The following is a 19,700-nucleotide window of genomic DNA, read 5'->3' on the forward strand; positions in this document are numbered from 1 at the left end:
AAAAGCTCTTTCAACTTTTCATTACCAAGATAGAAGATAATATTGACTGGGCTTGAAGACCACGAGTAGATATCAATCCAACATAGCAGATTGTCGTAAACGGATATCGGTTTCGCACTCGCTTACCGCACCTTACAGTCCTTGAGGAGCCACATCGACTGGACTTTGTTTCTCACTCATGTCGTTCGTCCGCATAGAGAAATAAGAATCTGAAATACTTATGAGGCAATGTATTGGTTCATGAATTACAAAGAATGACAAACCCAAATGCATCCAATTAGATAATCGATGGATGTCAAGGAGCGCGTACCAGCAATCGAGTAAACAATCACCTGGGTGTAGGACTTGGAAATATCTTGAGGCCCTATGCGACGCTGGTAACTCGACTCGAGGTGGTTGGTACCGTTATTGCTATTACACATTAGGTACCTAGGTAGTTAGTAGTCATACATGGACCACCAGGCTGCAGTAATAAGCCAGCAAGTACACTCAAGTGTTAGTTTTATTCATGTTCACAATTGTCTACAGCATATCTACTAACAAGACTCAACAACTCGTATCGAGATTAGCGATTGTGTCACTTTAAAGCTCCAACACTAAAATGACCGGGGCTTGCTTGAGGTGGCGCGTGCGTGGTCGCTGCCCGCAGATGGAATCCAAATAACAACCCCAAGCGACCTTGGTAGGTTAGTAGTAGAGGTGATATTAACAGCCCGGGTATTTGATTGTTGTCAACCGTCAACCCACTCCGACATTGTTTAGCCCAGACTTCGTCGGCACTCTCCATCTTATCCTTTGCTTCCTTTTTTTGTTATTGCTCCTGACTCGGAATTCTTACGCACTTTTAGGCGTTAATAGCCTAATTCAGTACCTACTACTTTAGCACTTTATGTTTCCGGGTTCTTGAGACCCATACCGCTATCGATAACAAGCCTGACGTCGAACGTTGCCGTTCGTATACTACCATCAAGTAATCACATACGAACCACATCTCGACAGTCTGCGGATTCTTGCCTTGCTACAGAGAGTTCTGCATTCTTGACATAACCCTGGCCCATCACCTCGAGCTATGTCGTTCTTGTTTGGCAGAGCCCGGACACGCACAGTCGCTGATCTGCCCAAGCAAGCCCGCGAACATGTCTTGAAGCTTGAGGGACCGCAAGGTCCGTCCAAGGTAGTGACCGTATCATATCGATTCAAGACGAAACACTGACTTTGAAAGGCCGAAGAGCTTGCCCGAGTTCTGAGCCAAATGAAGACCATCCTTCAAGGCACTCCTGGTATGCCCCTCTCCCTCACCTGTCGTACGAACCCCTGGACCAATGGCTGAGACATCTCCCAAGAGGCCGATACATCCCCAGAACAAATCCTGCAGCTCGTAACTGGACTCATCGACGAAGACCTCCTCCATCTTCTCGCGGTCAACCTCTTCCGCTTGCCATTTGAGTCACGTAAAGATACGCAGGTGATCTTCTCCTACGTCTTCCGTTTCCGCCCCGCCACCGCCGCCCCAAAAAGCGATCCTCTTGCACTGTCGTACGTTGTGTGCAATCGCCCCCAGGTCCTGGTCGAGCTATGTCGCGGCTACGATCACAAGGAGAGTGCTACACCAGCTGGTTCTGTACTGCGAGAGCTGCTAAAGAACGAGGCGGCAGCTGCCATCATTCTCTATGACGACGGAGACGAGCCTGGTTCAAGTTCCAAGGGACTTAACGCCATTGACCGTGACCGGCCCCAAAGTGGCAGAGGCGTGTTTTGGAGATTCTTCGACTGGGTAGATAAGAGCTCCTTCGAGGTGGCAGCCGATGCTTTTACTACGTTCCGGGTAAGCTTTCTATGGGCATTCTTCGCTTCTTCGTTTGCGGACACTGACTTGGCTCCCTTGTAGGAACTCCTAACGCGCCACAAGGATCTCGTACCAAGGTACTTATCTGCGAACTTTGAACTTTTCTTCGACAAATACAACAATATCCTGGTCCAGTCAAACAGCTACGTGACCAAACGTCAATCAATTAAGCTCCTAGGTGAGATCCTGCTGGATCGCTCCAACTATAGCGTAATGACTGCTTATGTTGACCGTGGCGAGCACCTCAAAATATGCATGAACCTCCTGCGCGATGATAGGAAAATGGTCCAGTACGAAGGGTTCCACGTATTCAAGGTCTTTGTTGCCAACCCGCACAAGTCCATTGCTGTCCAGAAGATTCTTCTCATGAACCGCGATAAGCTTCTTACTTTCCTTTCCCACTTTCTCGAGGATCGAACAGACGACGAACAATTCATCGACGAGAGAGAATTCCTGATCAAGCAGATTCGCAACATGCCGGCCGTTCCTGTTCCTCCTCAGCGGTAACCGCTGGTATGCTGTTATACTCGGTTCGCTATGGCATCTCTTCGCCGTACATTTTTGCTTCAGGCGGCGTTTCCCCGTGCTTTTCACTCATAGGCGACGACGGCATGCGAGGCCAAAAGAGCGCAGTTTTCTGTTCTATCACAATGGCATTGCATATTCACCCTTTCTCATATTTGTTACCGCTACAGTATCTTAACACTCCCGACCGTGGCATTGACTGCATAAGGACACGAATGTCGTTCCGCCGATCTTGGCTCATGATATTATTATACAAAAGACGCTCCCAACGCCCCTTGTTCCCAGTATGTAGTCTAAAATCCAGTAACTCCCAGTGCACAGTCGGTATTCGCCACTTCAGCAACCTGATGGCACTCGGTGTTTGTTCAACGCTGCTTGGAGAGCAAGACGTTGACGCTCTCGCGAGCGTTTTCGGTGGCCCAGACACTGTCCTTTCCACCGCGGCGCCATTCATCACCAGATGCGTGCTCTCCACCTCCCCTTGGCGCTTCTCCCATGATTACTTCGAGGTCTCGCTTTTGCGAACTCAACCAGTGTTTGATAAAGTTGGCCGGATCCTTGCTGAGAGATTCGAAGAAGGAATGCTTGGCCTTTGATACAGCGATGGCTTGAACTACGCGAGCAAGTTGGTCGTCAAGCCCTGTTACCTCCTTGAGCATTGCGATATACTGCGGGTTGTTGAGCAAAGGCAGTAGGGAATCACGTAGGGGATCTTCCACGGGGACCTGGACATCATAAATCGTAGGCTGTGGGTCCTTGTGGAATTCCTGGTCAACTCGGATGGTGTACTGCAGGCGAGTGGGTTCGAGAGGACGAAGGTGCTGTTGCACGTAATCATTGAGCAGAGGGATGTGCCCGATGTCGCCTTGTCTGATAACCTGTATCTATGGTCAGGGATGTATTCACAGCAGATATTTGAGAGAAACCAACCTTCTTCAGAGGCTCGTTGCAGCGAAAATTACGCTTTTCCTCGTCTTCTTGTAGCCCAAGTAACTTGATATACTCCCAGAGACCCATGACCGCCTCTTGATGGGTAGCATCTTTCATGTCCACGACATCGGCAAGCTCAGGGCTCAACTGATATCTCTCGGGGGATTCCTGGCGGAACAGGTTGATGGTGATGTTCTGGTTTTCGTCTCCATTTCTTTTGAAGGTGAGTTCATCGAAGTCTGCTGCAGCAGGGAGACTGGCAGCGGGCTGGTTTCGGGCGGAAGCGTCGGGCTTTTTCCACTCGACTGTGTGTTCGTTGCCAGTTCGGAAACGGGATCGGTCGAAGTCGACAGTCAGGGACTTGAAAAAGTGCGAGAACCGAGGCTTCTCTGCTGATTTTTGCTTAGAAGCCGAATCATTTGAGTCTTTTCCTTCCTCGTTCACGGCGTCATGGGTCGTAGACTGCTCAGTTTCCTCGTCCTCGTTGTCGAGTAGACGGCCTTCAATTTTAACTCGATAAGAGGCCTCCATACTGGGGGTGAAGTCGAATGAGTCGGAGTTCAGTCCGTTGCTTTGCCAGATCTGATCTTCGACCGTGTTGCTGATCCAAATTCGCAATGTTTTGTATCTCTAGATGGTCGTTCAATGGGTGTCTCATAGCAGGTCCTGACGGGTTTCAAACTAACCTTGGATCCACGACTCGTGTAATCAACAATGTCCAGACGCTTTCGCGTGATAGTTGCATCAAGCCGTCGTTCGACATCTCGTAAGTCTTTGTATCGTTGAACGCCATCTACATCAACAATGCTATCCTCTACTCCTTCGGGAATATTTTTATCGGTAGGCTTTCGACTACGTCGCTTGGCAAGCTCACTGGCCTGGGCCTGGGCCTGTTGTTGTTGGGCAATCTGTGCCTGAGTGAGGGGAACGGAGGGGTGAGGCCCAGAGGACATCATAGGGCCTGATAAGAAGACCATGTTAGCAGGCAGATACATGAGATGTGCCCGGGTTGACATAGGCAACGGCATCAATAATGATAATAAAGAGCTTACCAATTCCACCTCGACGTTGGTTCGTCGCATGAGGTGACCGTTGGGCAACCTGCTGCGCATAGGCGCGATATTGAGGCTGCATTTTGCCGAAATTTCGAGGTCTTGCGTTGAGGTTCAATATGTGACGACTGGTGTAATTTCACGTTGATCGTGTCGCGTCGCATCGCATTGCGCCGCGAGAAATCGATAGCTGGTGAACCTCACGTGATCTATTGAGCAATGTGGCACGTACTCTACCTCAACTTCTACGACACCTCTCACGTTGGTTACAAATTTCCAGATCCTTACCCCATACGATCAACTTAACATGAACCATGGTTTTCACAATTGCTATATCACGATAGTAAGAATGTGAAGTCTAAGTCGTGGTTCGAAACTCATGAAAAGATGGCTCATACTGGCTCGAGGGGCAACTGACATCATGGACCAATCAATTTAATTATAGGTAACATAGGCCTAATACCAACACGCATCGAGTGTTCAACTATCACTTGATGAAGACCCGCATCCACAACTATATAGCTGTCGAGAAGCTTGTAGTAGAGTCGGCGACTCGACTACAAATCGGGCTTCTTTCGCCAGCACATGTTATTTTATCTTGTTATTAGAAGATACTGGGTCTTCGGTGTTGTCCATCTCTCAATGGTTCTAAAACTCAGATTGCGCCCCTATCCACCGACACTTTGCGTGAGCATACACTGAGTGAAAAGCAGGCCAGTTCCCCAACGCTTGTATATAGCTATATGGTGAAGTGGATTGAGCTTCTTGAAATCTAGAAGTCTTAGACCATGCAATTCCTCCATCAACAACCGCGTGGCTGCTGTGCCCTTCTTCCCCTCCCATAGCCCCATCGTTTAAATAAAATGCACCCCGAAACAATGCATTGGCCAGTCCGCTCAGATGATTAAAACTCCTCAATTAAGACGCCACGCTCTCAATGCCATCAACGAACTGAATGCAATCGACGAGGGATTTAATGCTAAATGAGATAGACCTGAACAGTCAAAAGCTCATAAGCACCTCGAGTTTGTCTATACAGTTTCGTCGTCGTCGGTAACTCCTTAGAATGCAGAGCCGAGACCATTTCTTGATTGTCTCTTGCTGAACCGGTTACGCTTAGGTGCCGGATCTTCAGCATTCCCCTGATTCTTACTCAGATGGTTCCGTCCCTGTCGATCACTTATTCCAAAACCTTCAGAATAGTTACCCGGTCCCCCTAACGTACTTGAAGGACTCGATACTTGAGACGACATGTCGGCGAATCCACTGTCGCCTCCATAGGAAGTAACCATGCTTTGAGAAAGCGCCATATCTCTGGCCCGCTCCAAGCACTCAACCCAGTCAGCGGCAGCCGAACCACCTTCCGGTGGTGTTGATGAGGATTTAGCCTCTTCAAATGTATAATGGTGACCACCCTACATGTGATTGTCAGTATAATGATCAGAGTATCCACAAATGGGAGATATTGCTTACTGTATTGACACACCATACCGTTTGCCCCTTTGCATCGACCTGAGTCTTCCAGGAGCAATCTGAGCCTAGCAAGGACAGCTCTTGCTTTGCCCGCTTCTCCTCACCACCGGCTGGAGCAAGCACAATTCGACCACTCGAGGTAATCATGACCAAGCGCTGGCGCTTCTTTGTTGTACTTCCAATGAAGAAACGAGACAACTTCTTATGTCCTTCTCCTGGTTCCTTCCCGTGGGGGCTTGATGGCAAAGGCGTTGAGACCACCATGAGGTCACCTAGCTTCAGGATGCGCTCGTTGTTCTTAGTCAACACAGGCGACCATTCAATGTCAAGTTGTGTGGGGGGAGGGAGTTCGGTGATTATTCTAGAAGGCCGATTGCTCCCATTGGAAGGGGTGGCCTGAGGGCCGGGGGGTGCTCTCGAGTTGTTGGTCGGGTTCGCAGAGTTGGAAAAGCCGTTGAGCTGGATGACCTGCGGCTCCTGCGGGGGCGCTACATAAGGGCGTAGGCGAGGTGCTTTTGTCCTCCAGAGATTCTTTCCAAATGATTGCCCATCGAAGAACTCGTGGTTCTTGATGTGCTCGACAGTGAGTCGCCTCGCAGGTTCAAGTACCAAGCAACGCTCCACAAGGTCTCGAGCAGCTGGTGGAAACCCAGGAGGAAATTCGTATTCGAGATTGACGATCTTTTGAAAGGTAAGGTACTCGCTGCCACCTTTAAAAGGTGGTCGGCCAGCCAAGAGTTGATATATGATACATCCGAATGCCCACAAGTCGCTAGCCTTACAAGCATTCTTATGTGTCAGGAGTTCAGGGCTCACATATTCCGCGGTGCCAACAAACGATGCTGCACGACTATCTTCGTCGCGTCCTGGGTCGGGAACACCACTGGCAGATGCAGTTGATCCATCTTCCCGAGGGTCCTTCAGTAATTTAGCAGTTCCAAAATCCGTAATTTTGACGTGCATTTGATCATCCAGCAATACGTTTTCGGGTTTTAGATCTCGGTGGATGACGCCCCGAGAATGCATATAATCAATGGCATCGAGTATTTGAGCACCGTAGAATCTAGTGCATTCGATGTCGAAAGTGCCCGTCTTCTTAAGGACCCCAAGAAGTTCGCCGCCGTTACATAGATCGAGAACATAATAGAGGGATGTCTCGTCTTGGAATGTGTAATATAATCGAACAATGCCAGGATGCTCGGTAAGTCGATTGAGAGTGTTTTTCTCAATGTTGACATACTTGATTTTCTTCTCCTTGATAATGTGTCTCTTTTCAAGTACCTTGACGGCATACTCCTTGAGTGTTTGTCGATCAGTCGCCATGAATACTGTGCTGTACGAGCCCTCTCCAAGAGTACGTCCAAAGGCAAAGTCGCGGACGCCTTTCTTGACCTGTCGGACAACGGTACGCCCATTTGCATCAACTTCTCGCCGGACTCCTACAGCAGCACCGCGCTCCTGCCAGTCTTCTCTACTGGTAGGAACCGGCGCATCACCAGCGTATGGCTGATTCGACTGTGGCCCGCCGGGCCCGGCTGCGTATCCAACACCCATGCCTCTTGAGCTCCCTCGGGGTGGTAACGGACTGCCGCCAGGGTTTACGCCCGATACTGGTCGACTCGATTTGTTAAAGCGATGAGGATCTCGTCGGCTGGACTCCCTGGCAGGGTAAGAGAGACCGGAGCCAGGCTCAGGCGCGTTGGGCATGCCGTAAATGGAGGTTCTCGATGCCTCCGTCTGGGATAATGGCTGCGAAGGGCCCGTCGAGGGGCTTGTTTCTGAAGTAAGGTCGGTTGACTTGGCAGATGGGGTGAGTCGGGGGTCGGTTAGGGATGATTCGACGCTGGCATCTATAGGGTCGAGACGAATGGCATCGTAAGGTGAGGGCGTTGTCGATGTGACTGTTGGTTGAGGCGTAGAGGGGAGGGCGGAGGTTGACGTTGATGCGGAGAGGGACGTATTTTGAGCAGTGGAATCGGGTCCAACGGGAGTGGTTGATGAAGCGTTAACAGCCTCAGCGGCGTCGTCAGGGTTGGCGATGCGCAGTCCGCCTAGGGCCTGAGAAAGGCTCAGGTCCCCATTCATGGTGGGCGATGGAGAAGCCTTGTAGCAGGTAGCAGATGCTCAGGGGAAGTGGGCAGGCTCAAGCTCGACTCGCACGGGGAGGAGAAACGCGAGTCGTGAGCAAGGGACGGTCGGCCACTGGCGGCGGCGTGAACCCTGGAGCATCACCGATGTTGAACAATTTATTTTGGAGTTGAAAGCGAGAGTTGTTAAGGTGAGATACGAGGTTGGCACAGGTGAGGTGGTTAGCGACAAATTGTTAAAAGGCGGATTGTTGCTTCGCTTTGCTTTGCTTTGCGTTGCGTTGCGTTGTACTGTACGGGAAGCGGGCTGTAAACTATGGAGACCTGTCTACTAAAATAAAATAAAAAGGTACTTAGCTGGAGCACAGCCAGGCCAGCAGCGATCTATTAACAGTCCAGTACCTGAGGCTGGCCGCTCCGCTCCCTGAGGTACGAAGCCACCCCAGGTCAGTACCAGCCCGCCCACCTCAAGATTACGAGCGTACAGAGAAGCGAAAGACGACGCCTTAGGCCGTTGCCAACCTTGTCTTTTCAACTTAAGGGGGGTCAGTAAAGGAGAACCCAGCGAACTTGCAATTTTCTTATATTATGTCTGCAGGCTTTGCTCAATACTTGGGTGCGTGTGTGCCAGGGAGTGAACGAGCGAAATAGAAATACTCCTTACTTTATTTAGTACTTTGATTATCCAGAAATAATACTGGTGAGAAGTACTTTGAAGTGGAGTCTTTCTCAACTGTGATATCGTAATAAGGTCACTCTCATCTTTCATATGGGAAACTTGCAAAGAAGTTGTTACTGTGTTGCGTGCTCAAGTTTTAAACAAGCTTTTAATACGAGCAAAGTATCATCTCAACATATAAAGCCCCTCCCCTCTCATTCCTACTCTCCTTCTCTCTTCTTCGCTTCATATCGCGATTTACTAACCTATGTGGGAAGTACATCCATACCAGGTATAACAAACCGCCTGTTTGTTTACTTGCTTTCCATTTTCAAGGCCACTTTTTGGTTCCTTACTCCTGTGGCCAGACGAGGCGGGAGGTCTGGCTTTGAATGTTTTACTCATTCGATCTTTGCAGAGATACGAGCTTAACAGTATAGGTCTGGCTATTCCTACTGCAGGACAGAACTTTACCCAAACACGAAGCCTTGAACTATTAGTAGGTAGTTACACAGGGAACTAAGGCACAGCAAACTTAGTACCCAGGTACGCAACTTCGTTAATACCTACTACCGAGGGCCTGCCAATTAGTATGATGTGATGTGAGACTCATTCGATCTAAAAAGAGATACGAGCTTAACAGTAGATCCTATTACCGCAACAATATGAATAAAACAGTGGTCAAGTCAATAAGCCACAGGGCTCAACAACAGCCAGCCAATTAGTATAAGTTTTATGGAGGCAACGACCCAAAAATATCTCTCGATCTAACATTTGGCTGAGGTGAATGATGGATAATAAACGAGGCATCTACTCCAGGTGCACATCACTTGTGAGCCGCAGATGGCCCCCATCCGTCAGGTACCTGACTATCACGGCGCTAAACCATGGCTGAAGCTCCTAGTATCTGGCCCAGCAGCTGGACTAAACTTATCGGTGTGTGCCTTTTGGAGGTTGGCTTGCTAAAATCAGAAGTCAATTCTTATGTTGGCTTTTTTACCAGCGCTTCCAGTTCAGACACCAAGTCAGTATCAGATACAGCCACAATATATTTAAAATAGACACCTGCGAGTAACCCACTTGTCATGTACGTGAAATGCTCATATAATCGATTCTTGTCTATCTAAAGTTTATTCCATAAAAACATCTTCTCATCTCGGGCAGCTAGGCTATCTGGTAGGTAATTGACGCGGACATCCTCTTTATTCATGGGAATAACGGCTTTGTTAATCGACCCTCTTGGAAATTGCCAATACATTGCCTTGATGATAATGCTCATGGTATTCGAAGAAACGAGGGGGGGGGGGTCATGTCCTCACAGTATTCGTAGTGACTAGGAAGGTCTTCGGCGATTGGTTAAGGGTTGCAAGGGGAAGAGGTTACTGCTGTATCTACGGCTCAACAGAAGCTTCTTTATTAGTCACCTGCATCATAGAGTTGATTGTTGCTGTATTGACTTACCTCGGCGGATGCTCTATTATGTACGTATGTTGAGAAAGTTACACTTAGTTATTGAGGAAAACCTAGATCTAGTTATGTGTTATATTCTTAATCTACATGGATCCTCTGGTTAAGAATTTAGAGAAAAATGAAAGGGCTTGATTCAAGCTTCGGTTTAGAGCTCTATAAAATAAAAAGTATTTGTGGCGACACATTGACGATCCCAGGCGAGATGGAACCTGAAGCTGGATGGAAACCCCCCAAGTCACTATAGCACAACTGCTTGTTGAGCACGTTTGCTTTTTGCCTACACAAAGCGATCTTGAACCGTTGCGTCTAGTTCGAGGAATCGCTCAAGTCAGGTATCAACACTTCTGGCAAGACATTTGTAGCATTTTCTCTCTCATTAATACCTACCTACATGCATACTACCAAACGTTTTCTTGATTATTGGTCCATCTGACACACCGTATAACATTTGTAAAGATGAAGTCGCGTATACACACGCGACGACTACACCTACCCTGTAGACGTAGCGATGTGGTAAGCTCCTGCTCGATACTACGACCAAGATTCTTATCAGGACTCTCCTGGGGAAGTTGCTGGAACGAATGTATGTTTAAAAGGACTAAAATAATACCTAACTACTAAGGTATCTGATAGCATATTTCAACTCAACACCGTTGCAGTTTCATAACTGGGAGTGGGTGGCGAAGGCATCATCAAAATTGTCATCATGATCCGACTACAGCCCACCACGATCACTATCACAGCGTCTGAAATGACCGACGCCGAGCGCCATAGCCGTTACAGAAAACATCTTGCGAACCGAGAATGCACGATCAGAACACATTGGTCCACTGCATTAGAACACGAGGAAACCACACTCGAACATGCTATGAATACACGCATACAGACACCCGATACCGACCCAACTAACAGACAACGAATTCGTAGTTCATCAAGTCCAGATGTATTGGCAAGAGAAGAGGAATCGACTTATTCAACATCGTCGGCTGGGAACGGTATCGACAGAGAGGTGGGCGCTGTTCGTTTACCCATTCGCACACGGCTCGCCAACGTAATCGACGATACCATCCATCAAGATGACGACGAGGGCAGGACCGTCCAGCAACTTCTTACGACAGTTGTAAGTAGACCCCTCGGCTGAAATGTGCCATTATTCGCAGTGACGAGTATTCGTTACATTCTGTTGCAAGATCAAGACAGATATGCCAGACGCAAATGAGCGAATAGCAGGCTGACTGGCAGTCCAAGCCCGGGGTACCAACGCGCAACTCGGAGCGAGAATCTACTCACGACCGTTACCGGGACTCTTTAGAAACCACCAATCGTCCGGTGGATACTGAGACGATGGCCTCAATGATTGCAGAAGAGCTCAACGTTACGCCCCCACGAAGAAACTTGTCTGTATACAGCGATGCTCTACCTGTGCATGGACAGCCGCAAACACCAAGGCAGCTGCCAGAGGCCCGTCATCAAAGCCGATTCAACGGAGCTTATACCGCGCCAGTTCGAGGCAGACGCATAGAGGCCGATGTAGGCGATGCGCCAGTTACAGTGAGACGAAGGCGAGCTGGACGCAATACTAGCTTGGTAGGGTTGAGCCTAGAGCTGCACGGTTTATACGAAGACAGTCAAAACACTGACGATGTTTGATTTACCGAGACGCATTGTGATGTCAGGCGATCAACAGTATAGGCAAATGCAAGGAAGAGAAGATGGGTTTGGCATGAATCAAGCATAGTGTCATGGCAACTGGGGCCTGGCCAGCCTAAGGATGATCATTGAAGTGGTATCCGTATGTACTCAAACATTCGCATCATAGCTTCAATCGGCCTCTAGAGATTAATGAATGACATCAAAATTCCATTGAGTGTGTAGTTACCTAGTTTCAGCTCGACGGTCCTTCAGTGACTAGGGCTTCCTCGCAAACAATTGCCGAATGTTCTGTTGGTCGTTGGTCGTTGATCTGGCTGGCTCGGGGCTCTCCAGATGGCAGCACGCCCAGCCCAGTCTCTCGCGGCAACGAAAATTCCAGTAGGCAAACTTTGTGCGGATGTGCCTGGCTACCTCAGGCACAAAGTTTGGCAGTCTCCACTCACTTCCAAACAGACAGCCAGTACGGATACGTATCTCCTGGTTTCTTCCAGAGGTTTCAAGGGCTGGTACGTACATGCAAACAGGCTCACAAAGGGTACGTACCGCAAGTATCCAATCGAAGTCGGAAGTGACTTAAACTGACTCGGACTGGGCGGGAGGCGTGTGGGTCAGCCTGGAATACCTTCGGAGCCAGATTGGTCAATGGCGACAGCGGATCACAGGTGAAAAAACTTGGCTGAGCTGGGCTGGGCTTACATAGTACGGGCAAGCTGGGCTCGGCTCAAACTCACAAAGTGGCACGGGGCAACTGAAAAAAGTCCAAAACGTTGGCCATCCAACCAGATGACCGTTCGGGAGATGCTCGAGACCCGCTGACACGCTATGCCCGTTACGGGGAGGGGACCCTTAACAATTACGCAACCTAGAAGGAGTCAAGCGCATCTTTGAGTGGGACTTGCCATCGGCGGGTACGTACCTGACGCTGCAACTGCAGGCTGCTTTAGCCCTGAGCTAAACCTCATCAAGGGCCGGGAGGTTTGCGATAAGCTGATGGCGTGCTACTGTGTGTTTACTGTCTAGCATGGACCCAGCTGCGGCTTGCCGAGCGAGTTACAGGTTATTGTTAGTATACTGATGCAGAGACCACCACAAATCTATCGTATCAAAGTATTCCTCTGCGGATTTCGCCGTTCGCGAGACCAACATACAGTGTCAACTTTTATAGCTGTTGGAAGATCGGAGTGAGGCTGCATGGGTGGGTGGTAAAAAGAGCACTTCAACCTGGGGTAAAGAGCCACTCACACTGGACTCACACTCACGCCCCTTCTCTTCTCGTCTCTTCCTCCCTCTCCTGTCGCTCTTACAGGTTCTTTCTTTTTACCAGTCGTCCCCTCGCATTCTTTTACAGCTTGTAATCCTCCTCCTTTTGTTTATTTATTTCCTCCCCTTCTCTCCTCTTTCACATAACTCATCCACCACATACTTCAACTTGGTCTCATCGAACCTTGCTTTCTATCACGAACTCTCTCACTCAACCCGTACCTAGTACCTATCTTGCCCACGCTCGCCTGTCGCGTACCCTCCTCATACTCTTGGCTTCTACCACTTCTATACCGCATTTTACTACTCTCCTTTCACTCCATCTTGTCTTTCTTGCTCAATCTTTATCTGAGCTTCCCATCTCAAAGTCAACCGAACTCATCACCAACGCGTGTACCAAGGACGCTATAGATGGTTTGAAACCTGACATTGCTGACTACTAACCTCCCAAAACTATTTCCAGTTTCTTCCTGCTCAAAAAGGACGCTTTTCACAATGTCGTACTTCAGCTCTCAATACTCTTCCTCTCCTGTCCTTACCATGTCTCCCCAACATGCCCACCAATCCATGGGCATGGCAAACTTTGGACACCATACACCATCACGATTTGCACCCATGCCAAACCAGTTTGCAGTCGCTCAGCCTGCACGACCTGCTGCAGCTGGCAGAAAGCGTTCTCGGGACGAGGCTTCTGAAAATCTTGAGCCCGACATCAAGTCCTTGCCCGTCGAGGAGCCTGAAGAGGAGTGGATCTACGGCCCTGGCATGACCCTCATCAAGAAGAGTACCGGCTATGTCATGGATGCGAGCAGTCAGTCCGGTACATGGGTAGAAGAGAAGAAGGCTGCTGAGGAAGCTGCCATCAAAGAGGCGCGCTCCATGATCAGAAACCCCAAGCTGCAGCGTGTTTCCCCTGCTCTGTCGAGCCAGACCTCTACCAGTAACTCTTCCCTCAAGACCGATGTCAAGCCTGCCGCTGAGGGCCCTATTGTTGATAACTTCACTTTGCACCTCGGTATTGGCTGGCGAAGAATCAGCGAACAAGATCATATTCAACAAGCTGCTCGAGGCTGGGCCCGCTACATAGAAAACCACTTCCCCGTCTCCAACGCCAAAATTATTCTCGAGAGCAACGGTCTGCAGTCATATCTCGTAGAAGCCAACGAGGGTTTCTTCCTGTTTGCTGAAAACTTGCGACAAGGCCAACTCGTTAGCCAGACAGCCGACGGTGCCCTTCAAAACCTTCAATGCTCTCCACCTATCTTTGATGGAATGGAGGTTCTCTCCGCAGCTGAGTCTCCTCGACCAGCCAATGCCGTCCCTGATATGGATATGAGAATGGACTAAGGAAAAAAAACCTTGATCGAGAACGTTGCTTTGTCTCTTATACTGCATCTTGTTTTTTATTTGCTATCTACACGGAGTTCACGGTTTGTCATGCTTAAGGATTGGGATGGGACTGGGAAAGGAGCCTAGGGATTGACAGGAAAGGCCCACTAAGAGCGAATGCCATAGACTCGGACAGTCATGGCTTGATATCATTTGATTGCAATTTACATCATTCATCAGTAAAATCTTTCTGCAAGCCGTATGCCGTGATTCTGGACATTATTACAATCGTGCTTATCTTGTACATTGAATCTGTAGGTTTGTCATGGGGATCCGAAAACCTCTTTTCGTTTGTTAGCAGAGAGGAAAACTCGCTAATGATACGCGTTGATTCTTGGCGTTTCTTTCGCGAGAAAAAGCCGACGCGACATCTCGCTTGGTTCGACCCATGCTCTTGTTTAAGACTTACCATCATCATTCGGGTCGGGATTGAAAAAAAGCCCGGTTTATGTGCAAACTGGATACGGATACAAAGAAATTGAATTGCGACGCGCTCCTGTGTGGTTTAGATTGTGGACCAATGTCCATATGCAGTGGACTGCAACAGTTGTCCATGGATGCGATGCAGGTCATCGTGAACACCTACCACTAACAATGCGGAACACACAAACTAATTATACAGACGCCAATAGGGAGAGATACATGCAAGTGACTTCAAACGGTCCGTCTTACAGTCCCTTGCAGCAATAAATCTTCTCGGACCCAAGCACGGCGTTCTGGTTCAATAGAAAAGCTGTACCGCATGCGGTTCTAAATCATACTTTATGCCTACTATACGCGATACAACTGCACATATCACCACACGCTCACCACATTCCTAGACATTACTCCGTAGCAACCTGGCAACGTCTGTACATTGGCCCGTGTCTCTCATCAAACATACCGGCGGCCTGTGGTAGTTGGGTAGTTTTGCTCTTTGTAGACCTTGCTGATCCTTGACAAGGAAAAGGAAAACTCAATATTTTCTTCTGCTTTTTCTATCACCAACAGGCACTCGTTCTTCTCGGATCTACTAAGTTTGTGTGATAAATGAGCTCGCTTTCGTTAGTACCTCTAAAATAGAAGCCTACCGCCCTGAAGTGATGCTGGCTCAGGGGAAGCATGTCCCCAGCCTCTTCTATCCAATTGAGCCAATTGAGGTACCTCGGGTCGGGATCAGATAATTCAAAAGTGCCAGGGAACCTTGCGAAACCAGCGGCCAAGGTATCCTTTTTAAGTACATTGAGTGGCTCTACTATCGCCCAGGTTGAAGCAATACTTTGGTCGAAGCTCAAGTAACACCAACTGATGGAACCTCCCAGCACAGTCCAAGTTACCTATCCGTACGTAGAATAGGTGCCAGGTATCTGTAGAGGCATCTGGGTTTGGGATAGCTAACTTCCCTACCCTCGGCATTCATCATCATCATCGCAACGTCGGATTCACAGCAAAGGCTCCTTTTGATAGCTCCTCTTTTTACATCGGTGCTGGGTTTAGCTGTCTGTCGCATTAGTTCTGTTTGGCGCCAACCTTTGCTACACACCCCCGATCAGAGAGCTCATCTCCAAGTACCTACTAATTAATCCACCGTTATCGTATCATAATATATTGCCAGTCATGTCGAGCGCAAGCCAGCTCTTTCTTCTCGCCGACCATATAAAGCTCTCGCTCCTTGAGCGACAGCGAGCAAAGAACCTCAACCTTGAAGGCGACTCCCAGGATGGCCACATCTCGCGATCCTTTGACCAGTTCCGCGATGGCTTGACTAGCCTCCGCGAGGAAGAACAGCGGCTCACCGAAGCTGGTGATGCAACGTATGTTCGACTACCCTGCGCACTGCTGTTATCGTGACTGACACTTGCAGTGCCGCCTCGAGCCTGACAGAATCCATCTCATCGCTTCAGAAACAACTGGACGACCTCACAGCCCAATTCCGAGGCCACCCCTCCTCTTCAACAACTGAAACCCTCACCCATCCCAACTCGGAGGAGCTCGCCGACGATTTTGAACACGCAACCTCTACATCACCGACCTCTCGAAAGCCAAAGACTGTCCGCTTCAGCGACACTCCACCTTCCCCATCCACCGAGCTTTTCGGCCGTTATCGCGATAATCCCGATGACAGCGCAGGCTACCGGGATGAGGCCCAGGAAATGGACAATCAGCAACTTCACCAGTACCACGCTCAGATCCTTGAGCAACAAGATGAGCAGCTCGATCGCCTGGGCGAGTCTATTGGACGCCAGCGCGAACTGAGCATGCAAATCGGCGACGAGCTTGATAGCCATGTTGCTATGCTCGACGATGTTGAGGCTGTCACCGATCGCCATCAAAGCCGGTTGGACCGCGCAAGCCGGATGCTCGGAAAGGTTGCTCGTGGGGCAGGCGAGAATAAGCAAATGACTACCATTGTGGTTCTCATTATCATTCTTGTGCTTCTGATTGCTATCCTGAAATGATTGAGTTGTTCATGATTTGTCCCAGAAAGTGACAAGCGGCGAAGCGCATCAGTTGGAGTTATTGGAGTCTTTGGTACGGGCGTTTCTCAGGGTTTATCACACATGTCAATAATTTATCTTGTTCTTTCATGCCACATGCAGAGAATGGTGGCTTCTTATACATCTGTACATACGTGCGGGAGTGTTTCTTAGCAAAACTCGACAAGGAATAGCGATCAGGTCAGGATTCTCATCGTATCATATTGTCATTCTCTCAGCTTCGAAGTCTTTGATCCTTAACATAACTTATGGCCCGGATGTTTCACCCTCAGGTACGGATCAAACCGAACAGGAACACTTTAACGGATAACGTCTCCTTCCTTATCGATACCTTCAAGTCCCTCGAGAATATCGCTTCCCGCCAGAATGCCGGTGGCGCCTACAGTCACGCCCTTTTCTCGCGACCAAACTTCATGGAATTTGATGCTTCTATCGCTTGATGCAACAATAATGCATCCTTCCTGCCCCCCTCCCGCGATAGTTGGGTCGTTGGAAGTTGGCCCTCGAGGATAAGCAATGGCATAAAGAGCCCGCAGGTCATCCTCCCAAGGTATTGCTGCAACTTGTCTGCATTCGGGCCAACTGAAAACACTGACCCGATATGGGTGCTCTGGCGAAGGGTAGCCGAACGTGGCTGCGATCTCTCGTCGGGTCGTGTTCCAGATGAGCGAGGTGACCTGGGCCGATACTGATATCGTTGCCAAAGCCGCCCCAGATGGAGTGTGGAAGAAGTGGATGCACTTGTCATTAGAGCCACCTCCTGTAGCGACTAATCCACGTCTCCACGGACAGAAAGCTATAGCCTTGACAGCAGCGTCATGGTTCCAGTGATGCTTCGCGATGCTAGGTCCAAGGCAGCGGACTGCATCAGTAGCATTTGGCACCAGTCGCAATTGTGCCGCCAGACCGTCTTCACTTTGAGGGAGCTTTATCAACTGTGTGACTCTTGTCTCAATACCACCATAGGCGCTGCTAGCTTCGACGCGCGCTCGATATCCATTCCCTGGTATAGTAGGTTCAAGTCGTCGTCCGACAACTTGTTCAGCATCGAAAAGACAGCAAAGATTGTCGTTACCCCCCGAGGCGAATAGACGACCATCATATGACCATGCAAGACCGCATACTTGCTGACAGTGAATATTGCTGATCCTGGCTATCAACGACACTGCACCAGGCCATGTGTTCCGGGTGATTTCCCAGCCTATTGGCCACTCTACCACGTAATAATATATATTGCCCATCTCGTCACCCACCACCAAGTCCTCGGTTTGAACCTGAACCCCTAGGATGAGAGGATTCTTGGAAGGTCGTAGGGTACAGGTGGGACGCCAGCTAACGCAGGAAATGGGGAACGCCTGACGAACTTCGAACCGTGGCAGTGTGTCGAAAATGGATTGGAAAAGGATCCGGCCGTCTGAATGCCCGATCCCAAGCACGGCTTTACCCCCCTGCGTTGACGAGAAGGCGACCGACGTCAACTAGGTGTCGGGATGAGTACCGTGGAGCAACTGAACACCTCGGAACTCGGACCAAGCATAAAGCATACTTCCCAGGCAAATAACTAGAGTGTGCGTGGTGGCTGAATATGCTAATGGTGAGCAGTAAAAGTCATCTTTGAGGTTTGGCGCGTCAAGCACCCTGGAGCACGTTAGTTCATTGCGCATCTGATGTTCCGATACACCTACCTGAACGGAGCAGCTGGGAGAAGTCGTTGCCTCGCTGGTTTAATGGGAGCTGTCATGGGTTAGCCTTGGATCAGGTAAAGTCAGCATACCGAGCATACCAGACCACTCTTCTTTGTTAGCCCACTGATACCCATTCCAACTTGTTTGGGTGAATCCTGTCTGTCGAGTGTGACATCTTGGGCCTCGAGGTATCTGCTGATTTTCTGCGAACTCGAGGATTTTCCGAACCTGATCGATCTTCAGTGCCGTAGCAATACGGCCCTCGTGCTTCTCCTTCTCGACTGACGTGCTGATAAGGCTTTCTTGAAAGGGGGTTGGAAATAAGCGTGCATTCGTTCCACGTCGGACGAGATGTCCTTGCCCATCATCGACCGCAATTGTGCTGGGTGCAACACCCCCAACTGACCACATGGCCCCCATACTTACCTGGCGCTCGCCTCCTCGGTTCTGTGGGAGCTGGCCCAGAGCAACGCCTGAGAGAAAGACACAAGTTAGCACAGAAATATTGGTGCATCGGCCTTCTAACCTCTGTCTTGACTGGTGTCGTCAACTCTGAAAGGAAAACGTGGGTCAGGGTCCAGAACATGACGTTTGAGAACAAAAGGATCGGCCGAAGCACTTTGGTTGCGCTTCAAGCGCTCTTCTCTAGACAGGTCATGACTTTGTTTAGTAGTTCGATATCTTTCGAACGACGGAGAGACGAAGTCACGTCTTGGGACGTATCTATCCAGGCCTCTGTTGTGGTCAATTCTCTTGTCCTGCAGGGGCAAGCGCTTGGGAGTCTTTGGACAAATAAAGGGTGAAACCACGTTTGGTTTCTGCCTGGGATGATGCCGCTCGGGGGTCTTAGGAATTTCGATTTGGACTTCCTCCTGTTTGGCTGCAGGACATGTTTGCTCTTCGTTCACAAGTAGCTTTAGTATAGGGGTTCCATCTGGACCAGAGCCATCGAAAGAAGGGAAGTATCTTTTTCGAGTATTGTGCGAGCATTCAAAAACATCCTCCGCCGAGCTATACCCAGAATCCGGTGGACTTGTTGGCTGCGAAACTCCGTCGCACCTCTGTCGAGTAGATCGGGGACGACGAGGTGGCATCCGAAACATCCTTATCGATGTTGATGTGGTGAGGAATCGTGGATTATCTTGAAGTGTAGAGCATAAAGAAACGAATGAACTTCTATGTATGATTTGAACAA

The 19,700-nt window shown here is 49.3% G+C and overlaps 7 protein-coding genes across 7 annotated transcripts, besides 1 other annotated feature; 4 read left to right on the forward strand and 3 right to left on the reverse strand.

Moving 5' to 3' along the window:
* Nucleotides 1-1,069: 1,069 nt before the first annotated feature.
* FPSE_01295 (uncharacterized protein) lies at nt 1,070-2,353 on the forward strand (the record flags this gene model as incomplete). The annotated part of the gene is made up of 4 exons (XM_009254415.1): nt 1,070-1,174; nt 1,223-1,280; nt 1,344-1,825; nt 1,889-2,353. The coding sequence occupies 4 exons, from the start codon at nt 1,070-1,072 to the stop codon at nt 2,351-2,353; spliced, it is 1,110 nt and encodes a 369-aa protein (XP_009252690.1).
* A 383-nt stretch (nt 2,354-2,736) lies between these two features.
* Nucleotides 2,737-4,435, reverse strand: FPSE_01296 (uncharacterized protein; the record flags this gene model as incomplete). Its single annotated transcript, XM_009254416.1, has 4 exons — nt 2,737-3,249; nt 3,302-3,931; nt 3,988-4,262; nt 4,354-4,435. 4 exons carry the CDS (start codon nt 4,433-4,435, stop codon nt 2,737-2,739), a joined length of 1,500 nt encoding a protein of 499 aa, XP_009252691.1.
* Nucleotides 4,436-5,414: 979 nt separating this feature from the next.
* On the reverse strand, nt 5,415-7,911 carry FPSE_01297 (uncharacterized protein; the record flags this gene model as incomplete). The annotated part of the gene is made up of 2 exons (XM_009254417.1): nt 5,415-5,768; nt 5,827-7,911. The coding sequence occupies 2 exons, from the start codon at nt 7,909-7,911 to the stop codon at nt 5,415-5,417; spliced, it is 2,439 nt and encodes an 812-aa protein (XP_009252692.1).
* A 253-nt stretch (nt 7,912-8,164) lies between these two features.
* Nucleotides 8,165-8,202: a microsatellite.
* A 2,545-nt stretch (nt 8,203-10,747) lies between these two features.
* On the forward strand, nt 10,748-11,691 carry FPSE_01298 (uncharacterized protein; the record flags this gene model as incomplete). The annotated part of the gene is made up of 2 exons (XM_009254418.1): nt 10,748-11,161; nt 11,290-11,691. The coding sequence occupies 2 exons, from the start codon at nt 10,748-10,750 to the stop codon at nt 11,689-11,691; spliced, it is 816 nt and encodes a 271-aa protein (XP_009252693.1).
* Nucleotides 11,692-13,449: 1,758 nt separating this feature from the next.
* Nucleotides 13,450-14,301, forward strand: FPSE_01299 (uncharacterized protein; the record flags this gene model as incomplete). The annotated part of the gene is made up of 1 exon (XM_009254419.1): nt 13,450-14,301. The coding sequence occupies one exon, from the start codon at nt 13,450-13,452 to the stop codon at nt 14,299-14,301; it is 852 nt and encodes a 283-aa protein (XP_009252694.1).
* Nucleotides 14,302-15,939: 1,638 nt separating this feature from the next.
* Nucleotides 15,940-16,781, forward strand: FPSE_01300 (uncharacterized protein; the record flags this gene model as incomplete). Its single annotated transcript, XM_009254420.1, has 2 exons — nt 15,940-16,136; nt 16,187-16,781. The coding sequence occupies 2 exons, from the start codon at nt 15,940-15,942 to the stop codon at nt 16,779-16,781; spliced, it is 792 nt and encodes a 263-aa protein (XP_009252695.1).
* A 338-nt stretch (nt 16,782-17,119) lies between these two features.
* Nucleotides 17,120-19,608, reverse strand: FPSE_01301 (uncharacterized protein; the record flags this gene model as incomplete). The annotated part of the gene is made up of 5 exons (XM_009254421.1): nt 17,120-18,033; nt 18,319-18,458; nt 18,506-18,539; nt 18,595-18,978; nt 19,032-19,608. 5 exons carry the CDS (start codon nt 19,606-19,608, stop codon nt 17,120-17,122), a joined length of 2,049 nt encoding a protein of 682 aa, XP_009252696.1.
* Between the last annotated feature and the right edge of the window lie 92 nt (nt 19,609-19,700).

This window comes from Fusarium pseudograminearum, chromosome 3 (assembly GCF_000303195.2).
Source record: "Fusarium pseudograminearum CS3096 chromosome 3, whole genome shotgun sequence".
Classification (NCBI taxonomy): Eukaryota; Fungi; Ascomycota; class Sordariomycetes; order Hypocreales; family Nectriaceae; genus Fusarium; species Fusarium pseudograminearum.